Source organism: Oncorhynchus kisutch, linkage group LG27 (genome assembly GCF_002021735.2).
Source record: "Oncorhynchus kisutch isolate 150728-3 linkage group LG27, Okis_V2, whole genome shotgun sequence".
NCBI lineage: Eukaryota > Metazoa > Chordata > Actinopteri > Salmoniformes > Salmonidae > Oncorhynchus > Oncorhynchus kisutch.
Genome location: NC_034200.2, coordinates 8427334 through 8453899, shown reverse-complemented (window position 1 = coordinate 8453899; position 26566 = coordinate 8427334). Strand labels below are relative to the sequence as shown.

The window sequence follows — 26566 nt, the reverse complement described above, 5'->3', positions numbered from 1 at the left end:
TATTGAATTGTTTTATTTCTGCCTTTTCTATTCCAGACATTCTGAAATTCACTAAAGCATCCCATGGATGTAACTTTAGTCTTTCACTTTTCAATGTTCTTTGGGACCTTCAATGCTGCAAAAGTTTTTGGTACCCTTCCCCAGATCTGTGCCTTGACACAATCCTGTCTTGGGAGTTCTACGGACAATTCCTTCGACCTCATGGCTTGGTTTTTGCTCTGACATGCACTGTGGGACCTTATATAGCCTTTCCAAATCATGTCCAATCAATTGAATTTAACACAGGTAGACCAATTAAGTTGTAGAAACATCAAGGATGATCAATGGAAACAGGATGCGTTGAGCTCAATTCAGAGTCTCATAGCAAAGGGCCTGAAAATGTATTTAAATAAAGGTTCCCGTTTTTATTTGTAGTAAATGTGCAAAAACTTCTAAAAACCTGTTTCGCTTTGTCATTATGGGGTAGTGTGTGTAGATTGTTAAGGATTTATTTAATCCATTTTAGTTTAAGGCAATGGAAACGGGATGCGTAACAACGTAACAAAATATGGAAAAAGTCAAGGGGTCTGAATACTTTCCGAAGGCGCTGCCTTGAAATAATGACATGGAGGTTTCCATTAACTCAGCACAATGTCTGAACGCCTTATGATCTTAATGCTCTGTTACAAAGATAACAAATGGTTTCTTTAATGGTTGAAAAGGGGGGAATTTTGCCCTCAACTTACTGCTTCTTCTCTGTGATCGCAGGGCCTTACGGCTAGGTTTGCGATATGTGGTGTGTGTGTTACACACATGATTAAGTTAGGTCTGGTTAACACACATGATCCAGTCTCCTCTGAGGCTTACAGAGCATCACCCATAGGATTGCTAGTAGTCTCTGGCATGTCACTAAAGAGGTGAAGGTCCTGAGGTTGTGAACTAGCAGAGCTCTCAGAATCAGCTCTACTCTGGCAGGGGTTAGAGAATCAAACTATGCGCCCGACAACTCAGATCTTACACAGTGAAGTTTTTTCTGTTATTTGATTGAACAGAGAGAGGAAGAGAGGAAGAGAGGAGGAGAGGTACAAAAGGGAATGGAGAGATGCACTACTAATTACTGTGCCATCTGCCCATTCCTGGACTGCAGCCAACTCTACGGGCAGCTGGGATAGAGGGATGGGGGAGGGAGAGAACAAGGGGGATGGAGGGGGGGGGGGGCGAGAGAGAAACAGAAAGGAGGGTAGGAGAGGAAGTAGAGCACAAGAGAGAGAGGGAGAGATAAAACATAGGGAGTTGAAGGGAGAGCGACAGAGGGAGAATCGGAAGGAGAACAGGGGAAGAACAGAAACGGTATAGTGAAGTCAGGTAACGGCCAGGTCTGCATGTCATCAAGCATAGTTTTACCCCTTAAGTAATCTGTGGACGAGGGTGCTGGGCTGGAAGGAATGCAAGCACATCTAGAAAAAAAAATGGCCTATAAATATGACCCTCTATAAAAACATGTCTAAATAAATGAATGGGTGAATGAGTAGGGCTCTGTTTATTTTTTCACATCGTCGGCAGTGTAAAGGCACACAGCTGTGGGTCTGGAGGCTCTCTCTCTGCCAGTTAGGCTGCTGCTCTGAACACCAGGGAGAAGCCTGCCATGCACTGGGACTGTGTGTGTGTGGGGGGGGGGCTTAGTCTGGCTATTGGAGTGCACACTCAGTGACGATGAGTGCTGGGAGGCATTTTAAGGATGGGGGATACAAAAAGAAAATGGGAGCATTCCTGATAATGGGTGGGGAAAGGTGTGGATATGGTTGGGTAGGTGGGCACATTTTGGGTTTGGAGAGGGCAAAAGGTCTGAGAGTTCTTGGGTGTGGGTGTGTGTTCTTAAGGGGCAAATAGGCAGACTAGGGTGTGGCAGTCTGGTAAGAGGGGGGGTAACGGTGGGGCTGGAGAGGGGGACAGTTCTACAAGCTTTGGTGTTCCATTTATATTTTCAAGTTTGGACATTAGCACAATGGGGGCACCAATTGGTGTCACCTGGTTAGTCAGTATGTTACACCTGCGCTGGCTTGTCATCTTGTTAGTCAGAAGATGTTTCAACTGTGCTGGCACAGGTGATATTTAAGAGTGGCTGGCCCAGTGCTCCAGTTGTCTTGATAGAAGCGAAAGGTTAACACCTTTAGCTGGCTCTCTATTTGATTTCCAGAAAAACATTCCTTTGTCCGATTTCGCTGATTTAGTTTTGCTCCGCCGTTTTTTGGTTTGCTTCCTATCAAAGTCGTGTTTTTCTTCTTCTTTCGTTTGCCTCTTATTGGTTAAATTTAGTGGGCGCTCATGGTGAGTGTCTTTTAGGTCCCAGTTGTTGTTGCTATGCAACTTTCAGTGGACACCCCCGTGACTGTCATTTAGAGCCCCTCCTAAAACCCCACCTGTTTTGTTTTAATGGTCGTTGTCAGTAAATCTGTTAGTTCTCCCTTCTGTTTGAGCGACTTTTGGATTTCATGCTGGGGAATGTAACAGTACTTACCGAAGAGGGCAGGCCAGGGGGAACTTTCCTGATCTTTTTTGGCTGGGCATCTGACACACACACACACACACACGAAACAAAGTTATGAAAGCAGTTAAGGGCATTCCAAATAATTGTCCATTTGTGCTGGTAGGAATATCTGCCTTTATGGCCCATAACTTAATCAAATGTAATCTAATCTTATACAACCAATATGTTTATGCAGTGGCCTCACACCACCTCTCCTTTCATTGAATCCCCTGCAGGTTTAGCAGAAGTGCGATTTCTCAGGTTCTTATTTTAAACCTCAGTAGGAGAAGTGAAGGTAATCACAGTCGGAAATATGAACCAGAATAAAGAGCAACTCCTCTCCTTTGTCATAGTAAAAGTGGAGCAGATACAGTCATGAATTCCATGTGATTTTGTACAGAGAGGTAGCAATTATTCAACAGTATACATGTAGAACTAAGGCTGGGCGATTTGGACTAAAAGACATCTAACTTTTCCCCGATATACATATAGATTTATAAAAATGTTCTCTCTAAATAAGCTTTGTGGTACAAGGTAAAAATGTACTGCATTTAAAACAGCAAAAATTAAATCAATTCAGAACATGGTCAATTATACCTAGGCTGAATGTATGGCTTCCACAACCATAAGACACATCATTGAAGTATTTTATCAAAATAGTAGTACCTGCTTTTTGTTGTTGCAATTCTCACTTATCTGGCTTTCAGGTCGGTCTATAAAAATGACCAAGCCCACATGCTAGCAATAAGCCAGCTAATGTTCATAATTTAAAAGTTTAGTCAACTTGGATCTAGGTATAATTTCACAAGCTCTGAATTCAGCTCCAGTTGTTATGAAAACAACCTTATGCCCGTATCCAACTATTTAAAAACGGCATTCTAGCCTTTCTACTTTGTTCAGATGTTGAAATCAAATGGCCTACCTTATTTCTCAGAATGAGAATGAGTTGCCAATTCCTTATATAATTGTGTTAAGATTATTGCACATTTATAATACACAGCTAGTATAACAATCTTTATTTGACTAAAATGCTGCTAGCGATACGTGGTACAAAAACTGAGCATTCATTTTCCAGAATGTGTTCATTGGTACATCCGTTTTAGTAGTGTCTGCTTTGCTCGAAATTTGAGGAGTTGAAACAAAACGGGATGGTTGGAAAGGTTAAGGTCTCCTCTATTACAGTACAATTTTGTCTCCATGTTTTGTGGTGTCCACATGACCAATTCTGTTGGACCAAACCTTAAATGAAACCATTTGTCAGAGAGGAAGAAGTGATCCCTCATCTTTGTTGTTGTGAGTGGTAGGGGGAAGGGCTTGGGAGAACGAGACGAAGCGAGAGGTTTCACTCTGGCCAAAATCTGTCCAAAATAAGCCTAGTGGGTTTCTATGCGCTTATTTTGAACTTAAGCTTGTCGCCTGCCTTCCCCGCCTTTGGGACAACGACTCCCATTGTTAAGGCGGAGACATGAGCATCTCGTAATTATATACAGATCTCTGGTGTAAATGGGAAGGAGCACAGCACAGACGGAGCGAACAAGACCAAAAAGACAACATGAGAACAAGAGGACAAACGCTCACAAAAATGAGAAGAAAAAAAATCTGCAATACTGGCATTTAGAATATCACACAAAAACAAATTAGAATTAATTTGATATATCGCCCAGCCCTATGTAGAACGTCCGAGATTTACAACAAATGCATTGCAGTAAGCATTTAAATAGAAATGCCATTCCATGGAAGTAAGCTTAAATTCAACAAAGTTTTTGGTTAAAGACCCTCCAATGTGGCCACCAGGAAAATTGGCACTGCTTTACATTAGTATGTCTATTCTACCCAGTCTAATTCTGTGCACCATCTTCCTTGCATGTATCCATGCTAGGAAATGGGGATAGCATGAGTGTATTATGGGGTCATTTTCAGTGGTTTCTGTCCTTACCCATGCTCTCCTGGGTGGGTCTCCTGCGAGGGTTGAATTGGGAGGGGTAGAACTGGGAGCCAGACTTCAGGCCCGAGGGTGACAGGGCATCAGGACTGGGCATGGGCATCTCACTGGGCATAAAGCCCGGCTACGCAGGAGAGGAATGAGAGAAGACAAGGTCAGACACACAAATACTGCATGGGAGATTATACCAATGTGGAGAGAGGAAAGAGGATGAGAAGGTTGACGGGAGGAGAAGGGAGAAAACTTAGGGATGAAGTAGAAGATGGGACAAGATGGGCAGATTCACAAGAACATCAGTCAGAGGAAGAGATGATGGCTTCAGAGGGGACAAAACATTTGACACGTTGGAAGAGAAGCGAGGTCAAGAGAGGAGTCTGATTTTACCTGCGCTCCAAAAGAAGAGTAGGGTCCACGCTCAGCTTTCCCTGTAAAAACAAGAGGGACAATCAGGGCAGGCCATTGTAAAGACCTTTAAAGCCACCTTTTATGCATCTCCAGCACATTAACACTCAATCCAGGGTGTTCCCCTTTCTCCAGTTGTTTGTGCTTGGGTGCACCTAAACCCCTAACCCCCTTCCAGCACACAGCCTAAACACCCTGTCCCCATGTATGCGCCTAGTCACCTCCACACACACATGGAATGCCCCTGAAGGAGGTCTCTCATATACAGTGACAGTGAGGTTCTCTCGCACACAGTCTCTGTATCCTCTGAGACACACATACAACTGCATCTCCATTCATTTGTGTGCATTTCAATTTGCTCCCCTAAAGACGCATCATTATGCAGTCACTTCTCCTGGTCATTTATTGTAAATACAGGGTGGCTTACTGCAGCTCCGAAAGCCACACAAGACCACAGGGACCTGTTAGTGGGTTTACTTGGTCTTGATGGGGCCGTCAAATCAGCTGAGCTTAATTAAAGGGTTGAGGGTTGGGGAGAGAACCCGCTCTGTTCCAAGGTCTAAACCACAGACCAGGTTGGAGGAAATATATTCAGATTTGCTTACCAACGATCCCCGAGCCGAACAAGGGGGTGGAAGCGAGGCCTTCGTGCTCGTTGTAATGAGCTCCTTCGCCATAACCCTGGAGGGAGGGGGAGAGATGAGAGATATGAAGACTTAAAATCAATTGCTGTGTCTTAAAAAACAAAAAAAACAATTCAGTATGCCAATCTTCAACCAAATGCACTGCGCATGTGGGCTCTTTGGGCTAATCTATGCTTAGGGTTAGGCGATGTCAACCTTTGTACTATCATGATTATGTACCCGTAAAACATTGTGACATACAATGCTAGTCACCCCCATATATATTTTTCATAATGACAAGAATACAACACTAGTTGGGCTATAGGGCAAAATGTAATGCAACTGAACGAATCATAATGAAAGATAATATTGTTGAAAGCCTGGACAGATGCTAAGTGGAGGCAATGGCAAATGTTTTCTGATATTCCTTTCTGGTAGAGGGGCAGAACAGGTTTGTGTCTGATGAGGAACGGGCTGTCTTACCGTAGTGAGCTAGGTTATAGGCCTACATCATGGGATGGATAAAAAGCACTACCGTCCTTATAACTGGATAATAATTGCTTTATTTGCCGCAAAATAAATAATGTTGTCCGCTGTGATTGAGAAGAGCCTATGCTAGTGTTTCATTTTGTTATTTTTGAAAGCCACAACAACTTGGGACAACGCCTTCGTATGATAGAATATTTGGGAAATAAGCTACTGTTCATAACTAACTTGCCGTAAAGTTTTTAGGATAGGCCTAGTAGGAAGATAGGTTATTTGGTTTTTTAACTGCGCATTGAGGGATTTTCCTGGTCCACATGGATCATATATTTAAGACAGCCAGAGGGCTAATAATGAGAGAACAAAATCTCAGCCTATAGAAAAATGTAATGACAAGTTTAAGCTTGTGTTTAGGCTATTCAAATAACTTTAATAAGATGGAACTCTGTTACATTCATTGTTTGATCGGGAGAAAGTCACGCATAAAACAAAAAGTCGCCTTCAGTCATATTTATAGCCTATGAAAATGGAGCGAAAGGAATAGAGGGGGAAAAACGGAGTATCGGTTATAAAAAAATGTAAATACAAAAATGGTTTAGGCTATAGCCTAACGCCAATATGCATCCGACAGAGAAACAATATTGTCTGACTGGAGACTCTGCTGCTTTGATGAAATTCTCCACTCTGTCTGGCCTACATTCCTCTCGTGTTCTGTAGGGGAGAACATGAATTGAAATAGGCTATAACAAATAGGAAGAGACAAATTACCCAGAATGTCACTTGTGTGCTGCGCTGTGAGACAGTTTTTTCCTGAGCGGTGCCAGACAAGTTCAAATAGGCTAAACCATTGTCTGTCACATCATGATGTCGTCATCATTGACGATTGCTGTTAATCAATCATCGACGATAGAATCGTAATATCGCCCAACCCTAGTCCAGATAAGGGCTCTAAAGCCCTTTCAGTCACACTAAAATGGGACCAAGTTGGTCCCATACACGACTAAATATTTGGCTGTGCGACCCTAAGTTTTATTTAGAGCACCAGTGTGACTAAAATCCAATAATAAATAAAAAAATACACAAGTAACATTATTTTGCCGCAACACTCTGCTTGAACAGATTTTTCCGAAACATGAACATCGCTGCTTTTCACATAACTTCTAAATATGAAAACATGTTCTCTAATTATAATATTAGTTTTTGTATATGGCTCTCTGATTTATCACGATATGACTTGTCTATTTTGCTGGATTAGAAATACATCAAATAAGAAAATTGCTATTTGTTTACATTAGCGGCAGTGACCTAGGCAATTTTTACCCACTGCCATGTAAGACAACTGAAACGGTAGCGCATTATTCAAAAAGTAAGCCATTTCAGATTACATATCCAGAGAACACATGATTCATATTTGGATGTGCAACCTGTGAAAATAGGATCCAGAATGATCAGATTTATTTTTGGCTCTTCAGAGAATTTGCCGATATCTTTGTGCATATTGGCCTATAAAGACACCTGATGGTACTCGAAACAAAACATTTCCAGCTCTTGGCATCGGCTACTTGATGTAGGCCTATTCACTGCAAATGGGGCGCTCGACTACGCGGCGCATCAAAACCATAGAAATAGACACTAACAGAAAGTTGCGATTATCCCCTCTAAGTGAAACTGTAGTCTCGCTGAAAACTGTATTTTTCCCGCAATTGCATTTTGTGCAAGGGTCATATGCTTGTGCTTTTCGGAACGCATCTCTCCCTCGTCCATGCACACATTGGGGAGAGGGAGAGAGTGGCTCGCTCACACAGCAGCCGACAGTGAAACAGGCAGATACTTTCACAGCAGGAATCAACATACTGCAGTGGCTATTACTGTTGACAAAATAATGGTTTTAGAACAATCTACAGAAACGTAGAGTGTTCAAAGCTGTCATTAAGGCAAAGGGTGGCTACCTTGAGGAATCTCAAATATATTTTGATTTGTTTAACACTTTTGATTATACACATGATTCCTATTTGTTTTATTTCATAGTTTTGATGTCTTCACTATTATTCCACAATGTAGGAAAAAGTAAAAAATAAAGAAAAACCCTTGAATAAGTAGGTGCATCCAAACGTTTGACTGGTACTGTATGTACAGTGCCTTGCGAAAGTATTCCCCTATTGGCATTTCTTATTGTGTTGCCTTACAACCTGGAATTAAATTGGATTTTTTGGGGGGGTTAGTATCATTTTATTTACACAACATGCCTTCCACTTTGAAGATGCAAAATGTTTTTGTGAAACAAACAAGAAAAAAAAAACTGAAAACGTATGTGCATAACTATTCACCCCCCAAAGGCAATACTTTGTAGAGCCACCTTTTGCAGAAATTGCAACTACAAGTATCTTGGGATATGTCTCTATAAGCTTGGCACATCTAGCCACTGGGATTTTTGTCCATTCTTCAAGGCAAAACTGCTCCAGCTCCTTCAAGTTGGATGGGTTCCTGCTGGTGTACAGCAATCTAAGTCATACCACAAATTCTCAATTGGATTGAGATCTGGGCTTTGTCTAGGCCTTTCCAAGACATTTAAATGTTTCCCCTTAAACCACTCGAGTGTTGCTTTAGCATTATGCTTATGGTCATTGTCCTGCTGGAAGGTGAACCTCATCTCAGTATCAAATTTCTGGAAGACAAACAGGTTTTCCTCAAGAACTTCCCTGTATTTAGCACCATCCATCATTCCTTCAATTCTGACCAGTTTCCCAGTCCCTGCCGATGAAAAACATCCCCATGGTGTTCTTGGGGTGATGAGAGGTGTTGGGGTTAGCGCCAGACGTAGCGTTTTCCTTGATGGCAAAAAGGCTACATTTTAGTCTCATCTGACCAGAGTACATTCTTCCATATGTTTGGGAAGTCTCCCACGTGGCTTTTTAAAAATCTTTAAGCAATGGCTTTTTTATGGCCACTCTTCTGTAAAGCCCAGCTCTGTGGAGTGTACGGCTTAATGTGGTCCTATGGAGTCTGTCCAATCTCCGCTGTGGACCTTTGCAGCTCCTTCAGGATTATCTTTTGTCTCTTTGCTGCCTCTGATTAATGCCGTCCTTGCCTGGTCCATGAGTTTGTGTTCTTCTCCACAACCTTGTCCCTGACCCGTTTGGAGAGCTCCTTGGTCTTCATGGTGCCACTTGCTTGTTGCTGCCCCTTGCTTAGTGGTGTTGCAGACTCTGGGGCCTTTCAGAACAGGTGTGTATATATATACACTGATCATGTGACACTTAAAGTCCACCTGTGTGCAATCTATTTGATTAATTATGTAACTTCTGAAGGTAATTGGTTGCAGCTGATCTTATTTAGGGGCTTCATAGCAAAGGGGGTGTGAACTTTGTTTTTTATTTAAGAATTTATTTAAAGAAGTAATTTTTTTCATTTCACTTCAAATGTCAACTATTTTGTTTATGTCCATTACATAATATCCAAATAAAAACCAATTTAAATTACAGGTTGTAATGCAAGAAAATAGGAAAAACACCAAGGGGGTAAACACTTTTGCAAAGCATTAAAAAATAGCATTAAAAAAAAAACATATTCCAATGTGATTACGGGCCCCTTGGGAAACACTGACCAACACTTTGGTTAATACCCGGTCATAACTCATACCAGTCTTTTTAAGTTGTTTTCATGACCACCACCAACCGTTGAATAATCACTCTTTGATTCCAATGTTTCACCCGTGTTTTGATCTATAGAGCAAGTAAAATCACAATACTTTTTGCTCCTATCGTGCAGTCCTAACAACGTGGTAACTTTACCAGTATACGCAAACATTTGGTGCCACAGAAAAAAAGGAACAGTGATATCTTCTTAGGAGCTGTTCTTCAAAAGTCAGTAGGATTCATATAGACCCAATGTAAGCTATATTCACAGTTGAAGTCGGAAGTTGACACACACTTAGGTTGGGGTCATTCAAATTTGTTTCTCAACCACTCCACATATTTCTTGTTAACAAACTAAAGTTTTGGCAAGTCGGTTAGGACATCTACTTTTTCCAGGAAACAAGTAATTTTTCCAACAACTGTTGACAAATTATTTCACTGTATCACAATTCCACTGTTTACATACACTAAGTTGACTGGGCATTTAAACAGCTTGGAGAAAAAATCCAGAAAATGATGTCACGGCTTTAGAAGCTTCTAATAGGCCAACTGACATAAGAGTGAATAGGAGGTGTACCCGTGGATGTATATCAAGACCTACCTTCGAACTCAGTGCCCCTTTGCTTGATATCATGGCAAAATCTAAAGAAATCAGCCAAGACCCCCAGAAAAAAAAAATCTGACTTCTACAAGTCTGGTTCATCCTTGGGAGAAATTTCCAAACGCCTGAAGGTACAATAGTACGCAAGTATAAACACCACGGGACCACGCAGCAGTCATACCGCTCAGGAAGGATATGCGTTCAGTCTCCTAAGAGATGAACAAACTTTGGTGCGAAAAGTGCAAAATCAATCCCAGAACAGCAGCAAAGGATCTTGTGAAGATGCTGGAGAAAACAGGTACAAAAGTATCTATATCCACAGTAAAACAAGTCATATATTGACATAACCTGAAAGGCCGCTCAGCAAGGAAGAAGCCACTGCCCCAAAACCACCATAAAAAGGCCAAACTAGGGGGGACAAAGTTCGTACTTTTTCTGGTCTGATGAAACAAAAAATAGAACTGTTTGGCCATAATGACCATCGTTATGTTTGGAGGAAAAAGGGAGAGGCTTGCAAACCGAAGAACACCATCCCAACCATGAAGCACGAGGGTGGCAGCATCATGTTGAGGGTGCTTTGCTGCAGGAGGGACTGGTGCACTATACAAAATAGATGGCACCATGGGGGAGGAAAATTTGGTGAATATATTGAAGCAACATCTCAAGACATCAGTCAGGAAGATAATGCTTGGTTGCAAATGGGTCTTCCAAATGGACAATGACCCCAAGCATACTTCCAAAATTATGGCAAAATGGCTTAAGGACAACAAAGTCAAGGTATTGGAGTGGCCATCAAAGCCCTGACCTCAATCCTATAGAAAATGTGTAGGCAGAACTGAAAAAGAGTGTGTGAGCAAGGAGGCCTACAAACCTGACTCCGTTACACCAGCTCTGTCAGGAGGAATGGGACAAAATTCACCCAATTTATTGTGGGAAGCTGGTTGAAGGCTACCCGAAATGTTTGACCCAATTTAAAGGCAATGCTACCAAATATTAATTGAGTGTATGTAAACTTCTGACCAACCGGGAATGTGATGAAAGAAATAAAAGCTGAAACAAATAATTATCTACTATTATTCTGCCATTTCACATTCTTAAAATAAAGTGGTGATCCTAACTGACCTGAGACAGGGGATTTTTTTACTAGGATTAAAATGCCAGGAATTGTGAAAAACTGAGTTTAAATGTATTTGGCTAAAGGTGCATGTAAACTTCCGACTTATACTTTTGTCTATATGAAGGGTTTGGACACCCCTTCAAATTAGTGGATTCGGCTATTTAAACTACACCCGTTAATGACAGGTGTAGAAAATTGAGCACACAGCAATGCAATGTCCATAGACAAACATTGTCAGTAGAATGGCCTTACTGAAGAGCTTCGTGAATTTCAATGGTGGCACAGTCATAGGATGCCACCTTTCCAACAAGTCAGTTTGTCAAATTTCTTGCCTGCTAGAGCTGCCCCGATCAACTTAAAGTACTGTTATTATGAAGTTGAAACATCTAGGAACAACAACGGCTCAGCCGGGAAGGGGTAGGCCACACAAGCTCATGGAACAGGACCGCAGATTGCTAAAATTAATAAAAAAGGTCTGTCCTCGATTGCAAACACTCACTACGAAGTTCCAAACGGCCTCTGGAAGAAACATCAGCACAAGAACTGTATGATGGAAGCTTTTTTTTCATGGCCGAGCAGCCACACAAGACTACACACTGTCACCATGCGCAATGACAAGCCTCGGCTGGAGTAGTGTAAAGCTCGCCGCCATTGGACTCTGAAGCAGCGGAAACGTGTTCCCTGGAGTGATATATCACGCCATCTGGCAGTCCGAAGGACGAATCAGGGTTTGGAGGATCCCAGAAAAACGCAACCTGGAGTAATGGATAGTGCCAAATGTAAAGTTTGGTGGAGGAGGAACAATGGTCTGGGGCTGTTTTTACAAAGTTTTGGGCTAGGTCCCTTTGTTCCAGTGAAGGGAAATCTTAACACTACAGCATACAATGATATTCTAGACAATTGTGATTCCAACTTTGTGGCAACAGTTTTGGGAAGGCCCTTTCCTGCTTCAGCATGACAATACCCCCGTGCACAAAGCGAGGTCCATACAGAAATGGTTTGTCGAGATTGGTTTGGATGGGCTTGACTGTTCTGCACAGAGCCCAGACCTCAACCCCACCTTTGGGATGAATTGGAACGCTAACTGATCGACCAACATCGGGGCCTGACCTCACTAATGCTCCTGTGGCTGAATGGAAGCAAGTTCCCACCGCAATGTTCCAACATCTAGTGGAAAACCTTCCCAGAAGAGTGGCTGTTATAGCAGCAAAGGGGGGACAAACTCCATATTAATGCTCATGATTTTGGAATGAGATGTTCGACAAGCTGGTGTCCACATACTTTTTGTCATGTACATTATTTTCTGTGCTCTTCAAATTTTATGTGGTGTTCCTAACTTTGTTAAAAGCGCCAGTGATATCAATGATTTTTTAAATTTTGAGCCCTGCTAGTCATATACTATTAGTAATATCCCCTGTGTAAGAAAAACATGTCCATGCTGATCAGTGTGTAGTCACTGTAGTGTACAGTATGAAGTGTGCAGTGTTCCTTTACCCGTCCCTGGTTGAAGGAAGAGCTGTTCTGTTCTCCTGATACCCAGGGGCCAGGACCGCTCCGCTCATCTATACCTAGAAGATGGAACGCACAGGGTTAGACCTGCTCACTCAGAACCATGTAGGACTGGAAAGGGAAAGGAGATAAGAGAGAGGGAAAGGGACCAAAACTAGTAGTAGACTGGTAGTCTTTCATCCAACTCCAAATAAACCCCTAGTTCCTAGTACCCTCCCAGAGCATTTGTAGGTTTGAGAAGTTGGAGATGTGGAATTATTTCCATTTTGGTCACCTAGCCAATCAGAGGGCAAGGGGGATCCATTAAAATAATGCCAATACCCATCTTGTCCTTTAAGATCTACACCAGTACCTAGGGAGATAGGCGATATAGGCTAGAAGCCAATATGCAATGGAGGGTGACCCAGTTAGGAAGCACTGCTGCTTCCTCACTGGCTAGAAGTGTTCTAAATAACCTTTGGCTGAACGCTGCTACTTCAGCTCCCCGTGACAGCTCTGCCACCACACTGTCACTTAGTGTAGCTATGAGCTGTAGGAAGTTTGAATAATTAACACCCAGTATGAGCCTCCTACAATCATCCTCAACATTTGTCATTCTCCCACTCTCCCCACTTCTGTCCATGGCAACGCAGTAGTTGTTCGTATCCCCATCCCTTCACACCTCCCTTTGCATGACAGCGGACTAAGGAGTACACAAATGACAGAAGGGACACACGTCATGCATGTTGTCCCTGGTCAAAGGATTTGCATTGAAGGGGAAGTAGGGAGAGCGATTTTAAGATTGCCGAAGCAAAAATTCCTGCCCCCCTCCTCTCCTCCCCCTCAGTTTCCTCTTACCGCTACCCAGCGTCTCTGGGGAGAAGCTGAGGCTTAATTGTGTGCTGATTTGCATAATTGTGCATATTAATGAGGCTTCGCTCTATGAATATTCATATTTTTGTTTTGTTGTCTAATAAAGAAAAAAATGGAAAGGGGCGGAGGGGAGCAGGCTGGAAGCACGACTGGATCAGCCATCAAGGAGAATGATGGGTCCAGAGAGGAAAGAGCTGCTATATAACCGTGACAACTGATCTATAGGAGAGATGGCAGCAGAATCGCAGATGAAGGAGACGAGGGGTTTGTTGCCTCAACCTGACTGTCACTCTCCATGTTCAGCAGTAGAACAGACTCAGAGAGGACATGTACACAGAGGGATAAGGACCAGTCCTTTCCTCTGCTGAAAGGACACCAGTGTTTCCCCTAGACATTTCTTAGGTGGATCGCAGAGGCAACGATTAATGAGACAGCGCCCACAAATGATGAAATGTGCCGAATATTGTGGACCGATAAATGAGGTTGGAATGATACTGTGAAAATGAGAATGCCCTTTTAGTTTAAGAGATGTTTGAAAAGAATGGCTGAAATGTCAGTCTTTTGGTGGGATGTAGTTTTGGCCTTACCATGCAGTGACTTGGTTAATAGACCAATAAAAAAATCTCTTTAAAAAATAAATAAAGATTTCCAAACCCCTCTGCCCAGTTTTCCCCTCCCCACTCAGGACTGTCTGGCAGTGGTCTATCAAAATTCTTGCTTGAGAAATTGCCCTTTTCTAAGAATCCCAGTTTATTTTCAATTAAAATGGTCAAAAAGTAACAATCACATTAAGGTACTTAATTATTAACCAGAAATGATTTGATAGCGATAAAAACGGCTGCAATGGACCATTAAAAATCTCCATAACTCTGTCGAGGGCTGCCAACAAACATTATCAGGACATCTTAATCTGGCATCCTGCTACTGATTCAGGCCGGACCTTTATAAGCCACTCGCTCCCCCCCATGTCAACACAGTGAATAGGCGGCTAAAAATTGGTCATCTGAAGAATGTGGAAGACTTAGCATAGCCGCTGGGGTAGGAAATGAACATGGTGGGTATCTCTTACTGCTCTTTAGGAAGACTGACAGATGGAAGGCAGGGGGATATAGACCTGAACTGACACCCATGGAGATCCACAAAGGCACGGGGATAATAGGGAGCTCTGCAGGTAGCTAGGGCCTCACACCTCAGGCTATTCATGTGTTCTCCTGAGGAGAGGAAGGGTCTACAGGAAGTACGGAGAGAATGGAGAAGAGTGTGTCTGGAATGCATGGAAGGAAGCACTCTCCTAGACCTTCTGGGGTAAGTAGTATCACAACTCTTATTGCAAGGTATTTTAAAATGGCAGGTCCAGGGATTTGGACTGCATTGAAATGTATGGACGGGGAGCTGCGTTTCAACCGGCGACAAAAAAAAAAAGAGACAAAAAGACACCACACAAATTACTCACATTGAGTGAGGGAGAGGGCAAGTGAGCAACTCTGAAGTAAAACATCATTAAAATTACTTTCATGCATATTCATTAGGACCACATTTTCCTACTAATTAACAGATCTGCTGATTAGTATAAAGGAGAGAATAAGTGAGACTCGTCTAAGTAGACTCGTTTGTTTTCCTCAAAACTTCAAATGGCTTCCTCCTGCAAGTCGTTACCATGACAGCCTGATATATGACAAATAGAACATCAGAGAAAACCAGAGTTCTTGTCCACAGAACCCTGGTAGAAGAGAGGACCCCAGTACTAAACTCCACATTCTAATTATACGGATTAATTTAACCAAGAATCTTGAAAATAGTTGGTCTACTACATTACCAAGCCATTGCTGATGACAACAACCCTAAAAACATGAGGCAGGAACTCCACACCTTAACCTCTTTTATAGGGTTTGCCCCCCTCCCCCAGGGTACTTCTGTGACCGAGTGAGTTAAGAGTGAGTGAGAGAACGTCTCAGCATGTTAGCTCAGAGAGCGAGAGGGTTGAGTCAGGCCAGACACATTCAAGTCCCCTTTAAACCCGGGTCTCACCACCCCTTCAAGCGAGGTTGGCCTATAATTACATCAGGAAGATATACTGGAAATGGCCAGTCAGCCTGAGTCACACAAGCTATGAGGCTACAGGACCAATACACAGGGAACATGCAGGCACAAACACTTTGCTTTTATAGGATAATGCCCCGGGCACTGATTGGTGTACTGTCTGGTGTCTACAGTTCCTTCCTTCCTTCCTTTCATCCCAGCCCTGTATGACAGAAATGTGAGTCAACCAGACATAATACATGATGCCTAATAAGTATTAAGGAGTGATTATGATTTAGGGAATGTCTACAATGGATACGCAACAGTATCTTGTGTCTGTGTCTGAAGTCATAGGATGTGTCTGAAATTGTTAACCTCCCTGCGCACGGAACCCGGTAGCGGGATGAAATTCGACAACATACGGTGATCGCTACATAAAGTCATTACACATTCATGAAAATACAAGTGTCTCACATGTTTCGAAAGCCTAGAATCTTGCTAATCCAACTGCGTTGTCAGATTTAAAAAAGGATTTAATGCGAAAGAATACGATGAGATTGTAACAGTATAATTTTAAACCGTTCCCTCGCCCATACCCGGGCGCGAACCAGGGACTCTGCACACATCAACAGTCACCCTCGAAGCATCGTTACCCATCGCTCCACAAAAGCCGCGGAGCAAGGGGAACCACTACTTCAAGGTCTCAGAGCAAGTGACATCACCGATTGAAACGCTATTTAGCGCACACCGCTAACTAAGCTAGCCGTTTCACATCCGTTAAACGATTATCTGAGGATAGAGCCCCGTAAAAACAACTATTTCAACCAGCACAGGTGTAACAAAATCACAAACTGCTATAAAATAAATCGTTTACCTTTGACGATCTTCCTCTGTTTGCAATCCCAATGCTCATTGTTACACAATGAATGGTCTTTTGTTTGATAAAATCCATTTTTATAGCCTAACACGAAACATTTTGTGAACCGCTTGTGTCGTGAATTCCGTCTCATTCCATTTGACGACGACACATTCGAGGTAAATACACACAAAACGTGACTTTTCCAGTCATGTTTGGTTTCATTGCAATCAACTGGTTTGTTTGTAACACAACCAAACCTGATGGGTCATTTCGCAGGACGCATTGACTGAAAGAAACCGATTTGAAGACAACAAGTAATGACATCATTGTGCAATGATTTGCCTGCTGTTTCGTTGATTGACTGTATTTTAACCCAATGACCACTGATCATCTTGAAATCTAGCTGGTTAGATAGCCAATGAGCGGAGGTAAACGGCGATATGTAATGGTTATGTGTTGGAAGACCAACCCATGTAGTAAACTCCGGCGTAAAGAGGTTCATTCGCCATTGAAGAGTCATACCGGAAGGAGCCACGCATGTTGCGCACAAGATTGTTTTGGTAAAGCGCATATTCAGCTATTTATTTATATATATATATAGCTATTTATTTATTTATTTATATATATATATATATATATATATATATATATATATATATATATATATATATATATATATATATATATATATATATATATATATATATATATATATATATATATATATATATATATATATATATATATATATATATATCAATCAGTATGGCGACTAAGCCAGGAAAAGCTAAATCTAAGTCTAGATATACAGATGTACACACAATTTTAGAAGAAATTGAGCGGGGACGATTCATGTAGCGATTCCCAAATGGAGGAATATTTTTTGAACGGAGAGGACATCGTTTTGGACTGGCAAATTCTTCTCATGCCGTTGTTTGAAATTAATATAAAATATTATTTGTGAAATCAAATAGCCTTATTTGAGGCTGTTGAGGGGAAGGCAGGCCACAACAATGGCCAAAGTGAAACGGAGACATACAGCTGGTCTGTTGTAATATAATAAAGACAGTAGATCTATCTATAATAATATAGTCAACCCTATGTTCCCTGTACTCATATCTATATATCTAGCTGTTTATTATACCTGTTGATACAGGGCTCATATGTGAAACTATTCTGACTGAACATTTTCTTTCACAGTGACACTGACTCCGAATGGGAGCCCCCAGTGCCAAGGTGTCCATCCCCCACTGAAGCTGGTTCATCCAGCTCCTGCCACGAGTAGCACATGGATGTGCTATGGCACCTGGCATCAGCAGCATAATATTGTGTAGAGGACGGAGGGTCTTCCAAATATTGAAAGTGTTATTTTGTAAATGTATACATTTTCCCCCCCATGTTTTTTCTCAAAACATTTTATTTTTATTTTTTTTGGGGGGGGGGGGGGAGAATACCATTTTGGTATTTTGTATATAGTTATTCCATTCAAAATGTATAACTTCACCAATTTGGCCACTTGGGTACATTTTGGCTACTTGTGTGGGACACCTGGGTGACTTGATAAATGTAAAATGATGATTGTCATGTAAGCACACTCATTTTGGAAGTTATCATTCTGAAACTTTGCACAAGTACTGTTGCCCACTTATATTTTCCACTGAAATTGGCCCCATCATCCTATCTGAATGTTTGTTTTATCTTGTTCATTTTAAAGATGATACAACAATAAAAAAAAGTATGTTTTTTTTCATTGTATTATCTAAACCAGATCTAGTGTGTTATATTCTCCTACATTCAATTAACATTTACACAAACTTCAGAGTGTTTCCTTTCAAATGGTACCAAGAATATGCATATCCTTGGTTCTGTGCCTGAGCTACAGGCAGTTAGATTTGGGTTTGTCTTCAAATTTCCATTCACATGAAGGAAAGTTCCTAAAGTACAAAAAGTTCATGCAAAATGCATACGTTCCTCTTTTGCATTTCAACCCAAGCCAGAGTTTAAAAATACCAGTTCAGAATCTCAGTTTCTGGTTGCCAGTAAATGAAACTTGGTTGGAAGTTAGTTTACACCTCAAGGGTTTTGCACATAGACACCCAAAGTCAGAGAGAACTAGGGATGCACGACAATGACCGTTCCTACGGGTAAAGATCTCCCAAAGACACAGATCTGTGATAAAAGCATTATTACCCTTCCCGCAAAAATTGACCATAGATCAATATCTTGGGCCAGGCTAAACTCGTCCTAATCCATGACAGCACACGTCAAACCTTTTCCACTCTACAGGGACGAGCACCAAAAAAATTCTAATAAACCACAGCTCATCTAAATCAAATCTAGAAAAAAAGGCAAGGCAGAGCAGATACTAACCAATGCTACCAAGGAGATGGTAGTGCAGCGAGACTAGGAACCTTCCCTTATAGAGCCTCTTCCTCCCCATTGTGAGAGGATGGGTGGGGGCTTCCTGGGTGAAATCATACACTAGGCCACATATGCTGCCTGCCTATCCACTTCTCTCTGCGGCCTAGGCCCTTTGTTTTGGCCTCTGATGAGCATTGTGGAGACCTGTGCTGAGGGCTGCCACACAATACCAGGAGCAGCCGTTGGATTGAGAACAGTAACGGCCTTTTTCTGTAAGTGTGCACCTTTGTCGCTATAAAAGAAAATGTAAGTGGCCCTCAAGCTTAGAGAAACACCATAGCTCGGTTTCCATGCTTCACCTACTCCATCCCTTTCATCTGATTTATGCTACTTCAATATCCTGTTTCTTTTCAGTTACAACCTGAAAATACCTACATCAACGGTAGGGAGGGTGAAAGAAGGTGATTGGAGAAGGGCGGTGAAGGAAAATTATTGGCGGAGAGGGTTGAAGAAAAGTGGCTTGAGGCCGAGTGAGAGAGAGGATGCAAGTTGCATGTGGAGCATTTTTTATTTTACCTTTAACTAGGGAAGTCAGTTAAGAACTAATTCTGATTTTCAATGACGGACTAGGAACAGTGGGTTAACTGCCAGTTCAGGGGCCGAATGACAGATTTGTACCTTGTCAGCTCGGGGATTTGAACTTGCAACCTTTCAGTTACTAGTCCAACGCTCTAACCTACCCTGCCGCCCCATGGTTCTTGTGTTGATCTTGGATGGTTATCAACAAGAGGAGATGGGATCTATTGAGGGATGGTAGTTGGTTGGTTGGGGGTGAGGAGGAGCGAAGAATAACGGAAATAGTTCCCCGCTCCCCACAGGGTGAGAGATGGGGAATGTGGCGGTGAATAGGGTCATTCCTCCCCCCCCCATTTTAACACCCTCTGTAGAGTGTGATGGTGAGGCAGTAGCTGAGAAGGTGAGGGCGGGGACACCTGGAGGGGGGGGGGGGGGGGCTGAGGCTGCTTCCTTTTCATTATGAACTTTATTAACAAACATCTGCAAGGAGAAGACCGGTGGAATCATATCCAATCCTTCGACCCATCAGTGGTAATGAAGGCCAGTATGCCATTTCAGCCTATTTGGAGTATTGATACAGCTACTGTGATTTCACCTCACTGACAACACTCCCTTCGGGGCAGTGAGAGGATGGACAGTGGGGAGGGTTCTCAGAAGACAAATAAGAAAGTGTTGTTGAAAGGGCTGTAACAGCCCATCGATGTCATGCTGTTCCTTAAAGACATATATAGGGGACCATTATAGAGCAATTAACACCCTTAATGAAACAGCTTCAGATGAGATGTAGGGAAAAGGTGGATGTTGACCATTTTAGATCATATGGTCACATATGAAGACCATGTTGGTCAAAATGTTATTGTACTATCACCAAGGTGACCTGAAGAAGACCATGTTAACTGAAATACTTAAATGATTGCACCATAATTAGGCTTTATTAAAAATCTATTTGGTAGCTGTAAGCATTCAGTGGGCATTTATTTTTGTATAAAAACCAAGGGCGGGTCTTACCGGAGCCTCCAAACTGGCTGCTGGCGAGAGTGGTGGGCCTGTTCTTCCCATTTGACACCGGTGGTGCAAACATCTGAAACAGAGACAAACACTGAGTCAAAAACATTCAACAAGAATTGGGGTGTATCCACAAAGATTGTACCCACAAAGCATCTCAGAGTTGGACCGCTAATCTCGAATCAGTTCATACAATCTTATTCATTATGATGTAAAAGTCCAACCTGATGCTAGAGAAGCACTGTGGATATGGGCCCTAAAGTTCTAAAAAAACAAGCAGAAGTCTCCTTTTGACATCTATGTCTTGAGAAAAATGGCGAGCCTGTGGCAACCACTTCACTAAACTAGTCATCTTCATTAGACTACAGGAAACCAAAGCTGCTCTTAATAGACACCAAAGTACAATTGCAACGGTTACATTACACCTCTGATGTTACATGGTTTGGTGCTAGGCGCTAATTTAATCTATCTGATAGAAGGATTTAGTCGTTCTCAGTTACAACAGACTCCCACAGCTGTCAACAGTGTGAAGCAATCTAAAAAAACATGCCAATGAGTTAGTCATTGACGCGAGTGACTCACAAAAACAGCCCAATAACAACACTGGCTGATTGATACTGTGCTATTCACTTTATGTACCAACCTTCTATACCAAACAATACAACAAAAAAACACTTACTTTTATTAAAGAGACATTTTAGCAAATGGTCTTTGGCATGTCTATCTTGATGGGTTTGGATTTATACACTCGTCTTGACAAAAGGTGTGTTGAAGTGTTTCTGTGTACATGAACTAGTATCTAAAATAATACATTTCACCAGTCTACGTTTTTCCCGTGCTCATCCCATTATAAGAGACTATGTGTATTTGACTACAAACAACCTATTATATACCCGAAGGAGCTGTTCTGGACAAATATATTCTAGTATTGGGAACAAAAATATTGCAGGGCCATTGACAGCAAATGTCTTACCGCGCTGAAATCCAGCAGGTCGCTGAGCTCCTTGTCTGTTCCCACTGTAGCCATTCTCTGCTGCTGTTCCTTTGGCCCTCGCAGTCTCAGCAACTGAGGGGAAGAGAGAGAGCGAGAGAGAGGTGATCTTTAGTGGGATAACAGACCAACTGGCAAGGTCTAGAGCTGGGTTGTCAAACTCATTCCATGGATGGCCAAGTGTCTGCTGGTTTTTCCCTTTCAATTTGTATCCAATTAAGATCTACACAACCGGGTGAGGGGAGTTCCTAACTAATCAATGACCTTAATTCATCAAGCAAACACAAGGGGGGAGTGAAAAACCAAGCATTTCGCTACACTCACATTAACATCTGCTAACCATTTGTATGTGACAAATAAAATTTGATTTGAAAACCCGCAGACACTCTGCCTCAGTGGAATGAGTGACACATGGTCTAGAGCAGGGGTCTCCAGCAGGTCGATCGCCAGCCACCAGCAGCCCACCTACGAGTAGCTCGCCAAACAATTCTGAAAGTACATGCAATTTTCACGTGTTGCAGGGTAAAAAAACTGTCATAAACAAAACCTCCCAAGTATCAGACACCGTTAGCTTCCAGCTAATATCTAATCAACACGACATCGCCATTATTCCACCCATGCCCGTCTGTCTGTGTGGCGTGTGCATTTGTCTGTGTGTAGACCATTGATGCGATAACCGTCTTGTGGGTTGACAGAAATACCTTCCCAAAACCTTCTCAATTAAATGTTAACTGCAAAGTAGACTTACCTGGCAGAAGTATATCATGAGTAAGTACATCAATCTGAATATATTATTTGTTAATTTGCATACTTTGCCATGAAATGAGTAGCAGCAGTAAAGCACCATTGCTAGACCGGCACATTCCTCACTCACTAGATGTAATTAAAGGGGAAGTACACTCAAATCTTCCCAAACTAAAAATAAATGGTCTTCTGATATGATTTAAGAATTGGCATGGACACAGGACATCCAGTTCCATTGTTTCTCTAAGAACAATAGACATTGAGTGGAAAACTAAAAAAACGAATATAAAACTGAATTTGTGTGTGGGCCGGGGCTCTCAACATAGCTCTCATGCTAGAAAAGGTTGGAGACTCCTGGTCTAGAGGTACAAATCGTTGAAAGACTGATTCTCTTCTGAGTGACAAAAGTGTGAAGTCAAATCTTAATAAATTGATTCCTGTGTCAAGGGTACATTTTCAGCATCAGGATTCAAATCCACCAACAAATTGCTTATTCAGACACCAAGATTTCTCTACACAAACCATTAACTTGGTTGCAACCACTTTTTACTGTGGATACTCCACATTACAATTCCCCTTGTAGAACATAAGTTCACATTTGGCAGAGCATGTAGGTGGTCAACGTGATAAGCAACCTTGTCTGAGACCTGAAGACTGAAGTTTGCTCGCTGAGCAAACAAGGGGCTCCCACGAATAGGCTTTAGTTCAGTGGGCTAACAGTCTTGGGAATATAAATCAGGTTTGACACCCGGTCGGCCACCATGGTGAAAATGTCACGAGCATCGAGTCAGCATGATATCACTTGCCTTCTGTATAGAATGACCAACATTAGGGTTGGCAAAACACACAAAGCACCCTTTACAAACACTTCAAAAGGCCAATAAGGGAAAGGGATGGCACAAATATAGCCTACTAGTTATTTCACTGCTACAAGTTTCCTGCTCTGTTATTGAGTTAGATGACGCAACTCTTTCCCATTCATTTGGAATTGTGGCCTGCAGATTTGTGCTACATAGCTCAATCTACAAAACAGGTGGTGTGGAATCCCTTAAGGTATGGAAACTACTAGCAAATGTACACACTGGGATGAACTACTGGTGATGCTTTAATCATTGGGTATTAGAGGTTTTCAGTGCCTTTATCAAAGATCTAGTGTCAAACTCTGGGGGGCTTTCCCCATTCTAGCCCACATCAGTCAGCTATCTGGAGTATGGCCTCTGGTCTACCACAAAGCCAATAATCGCCTCTCTCCTCAGCCCTGGCTGCCTCTGCAACCTAAGAAACCAACCTGCTTCAAGAGTCGTTGTCAACAACAACAATACCAGCCTACACATCAAAGCCCATTACATATGGTATGAAATATCTGAACTTTACCAGCACAGCAACCCTGTGAGTTTATCAAATAAAGGACCTAGTTGTTCTGTTTCACAACATTTCCCCATTTGTACCAGATGAACATAACTCAGGTATCAAGTGTTTCCTCAAACTTCAGCCAGAGTAAGGTTTAGGCTACAAAATCTGTGTTCCAATATCAAACACAATCATCTAAGTAGGCTAATGAACAGCTCAGGGCATCGGCAAGCACTGGGTTCTGGTTGTGTGAAAGGATTTCAGACACATCAAGAACAAGAGTAGCCTATGTGTGCTGAGCACCAGTTTTGTTGGTGATGGTGAGTGTGTCTTCCCTTGAGGGCAGCATCTGAAACACTACCAGGCAGGCAGCACCCCATGGCCAAGAGCCAACACACAAGAAAGTGCAAAGATAAGAGGGGGCCTCATGCAAAACTCAGTTTGGTAAACTTGTCACTGTGGGGAATGTAATCATGAATAGGCTGTATGATAGTTATGTAAGCCTTGCAAAAAAAGTATACTATAACCTACTTAGAATCACATAGTCAGGATGTTTTTGGATGGACATGACTAGTATAAGGAGTACACTAACACATGCATTACTACTGAAAAGTAGTATGAGCTTGTTGGTACAGAAATTCATGCTGTAGCAGACGTTCAACAGTTGCCTGACAGTTCTCTGAAAGTCCCATTTGCTGCGGAAATCTGCCAACTCCCTAAACTCGAAGATCCATAATGGGCCCCACTGACGAACCCCCCCCCCCCCCCCCCCCAATACTTAGGCCTTCCCGGACGGCGAATCTAAATAGTTTTTGTGGATTTCGAAGGAATCCCCCAAGTTCAGGTTTTACCATTGCCAGCCCATAAATTATTGTTCAGTCCGTGCGTTTGGGATGGGTGAGAAACCGGTTGTGAATTAGCTGTCGAATACACACGACTTCTCCACTAGTCTGTTAGTCTAGAACACAAAGAGAGTCAGGCCCCGATAAAGTTTGTGATAACGGCTAGAACAATGGAGTAAAATTTGCTCTCCTTGCATATTAAATTAAATGTGCATGATGGAAAAACGATAATAAAATGTGTCGAACCGTGTAAAGAATGTACATTGCTTAAGTTCATGTTCACGGGGTTCAACGCGACAGAAGAGGGTGGGGGGGAAAGGAATTTACTGCCAAATGCGAAATAAACAGAGTGGAAAAGGTTGAGGAGCACATAACTGGGAATTAAGATAAATTAGATCTTACGTGTATTATAAAATAAATGTAAAATATAAACACTGCCTATTTGACACAGAAAATAGAGGCATGCATGCATGCGTGCCTTTCTGGGCGCAACTTTCCTCTACACCAAAGTTTTCCTCTAAATATTTAACCAAATTTCGAACAGTCTAAAAAAAAACATTTAGTTTGTTATTCCAGAAAATATTGATACAGAAATGCCAGTAGCATCACTACAATGATTTAGCCGTTCGAACTGGCATGTTAGTTTACTTTTAAAACTTGACAATGTTGTCCAAAGTGAACAAAGAAGTAACGTTATTTTCCGACAAGCCAGCAAGTAGCTGGTGTTACTGCCCAACTGCTGCATGCTCGCTCCCATGGCCCAGGCCGGACAAAAATTCAAGACCCCGTTTTCTCCGGGAGTGCTACTCACAGAACTCATTATTATTATTATTCGCTAAAGTTACACAATGCCCCCGCCAAACATATGCTGGTCAATATCATAATATCGTTCACAAATATACAGTGTGTGATGTGGTGTATTTACCTTTCAGTAACCTCTTTAATTATGTAGCATCCAACAGGGGGGGGGAAAGAACGCTTGTAGAGAGAAAAACAAAGTTGGGGATAGATTCCCTCTCTGTGCTCCGGACTGTAAATGAAGAGCGAACGACGATATCGTGTTCTCCCAAACCCTTATTGGTTCGTTATAGAGTCCACGTCAGGAAAATGAGACAACGTTTCCAAATAGCTTCATCACTCTTGTGATATCTCAATCGATTATTTTAGTTGCGACAATTGTAACCATTTTATCCTCCGAGTAGACATGTTAACAGCCTCCACAATTGTCGGTTCCAAAAGAGTATCCCTCCGCGGCTTACGAGGATCGTAAAAACACCAGTGGTGTCCGATTTCAAACGCCCTACAACTAAAAACTGCCGTTTTCAATAAACATCCAGTAACACATCGATATGGAGATAAACTAAAATGCTGTACAGCATCAGTGTTATTGTCGATGCATTAAAATGACATCTTTTTTAAATCGCAAACCATGAGAACTACGTCAATTTGCGGAGGGAGACTGCGGAAAACCGAATAGTGGCAGACCAGAAACAGTGTGAGATGGAACGATAATACAGCAGACGCACAACCAATGGTATGCCACGAGAATCTGATTGACAGTAAGAAAGTCCAAATATATATCGACATTGTTCGTTGGGCCTGCCTCCAAGGTTACCCCATCATGGACCCGCTATGGTCCGTGTTATGGACAGCATTTCATTTTAAAAATGTGTTTAACTGCAATAACAGTGCACGATGCAGTTATTGGTAAAGGCTGAACTTGAAAACCATTGCAAAATATGTATCCTCATATTAGGTACATCAACAAACCGTACATATATCCTATTTGCACAGGGCCTATACAATTCAGTCAGAAATTCTGTAAAAACAACAACAAAACGTGAATATAGGCTACTAAGATAATGCGTGAAGGTTACTAGTAACCTAATCCATTTAGACCTAATGTGATCTACCAGCCCACCCTATCCTCCAACAAAAGAGTATTGCAGATTTAAGCACATAGACAGTATCTGTTAATAATAATCTAGCCTACCAGTATTAACATTTATTTTACACAAAATAATTAGAGGGGGCAGATCAGGGGTCAGGATTTCTGCGTGTGTGTGTGTGTCACTCCAAAGGCAGCATTGGACAAATGGCTCCACCTCAGTGGTGTGAAAGTGTGGTTAAAGAGGGGGTTTAAAAGTAC

The 26566-nt window shown here is 42.0% G+C and overlaps 1 protein-coding gene across 3 annotated transcripts in view; it reads right to left on the bottom strand.

The window, feature by feature from the left end:
• LOC109872186 (transcription factor E2-alpha-like) overlaps positions 1 to 25883 on the bottom strand; it is a 41402-nt gene extending 15519 nt beyond the window's left edge. For all 3 annotated transcript variants that reach the window (XM_020463328.2, XM_020463326.2, XM_020463327.2), the window contains exons 1-8: positions 25343 to 25883; positions 21464 to 21556; positions 20494 to 20566; positions 12804 to 12877; positions 5456 to 5531; positions 4833 to 4873; positions 4443 to 4572; positions 2498 to 2547 (exon numbers count right to left, since the gene is read on the bottom strand). In XM_020463328.2, the coding sequence (XP_020318917.1) occupies positions 2498 to 2547; positions 4443 to 4572; positions 4833 to 4873; positions 5456 to 5531; positions 12804 to 12877; positions 20494 to 20566; positions 21464 to 21517 (498 nt within the window). In that variant the 5' untranslated portion in view covers positions 21518 to 21556; positions 25343 to 25883. The remainder of the gene's footprint in view (positions 1 to 2497; positions 2548 to 4442; positions 4573 to 4832; positions 4874 to 5455; positions 5532 to 12803; positions 12878 to 20493; positions 20567 to 21463; positions 21557 to 25342) is intronic.
• Positions 25884 to 26566: the final 683 nt, after the last annotated feature.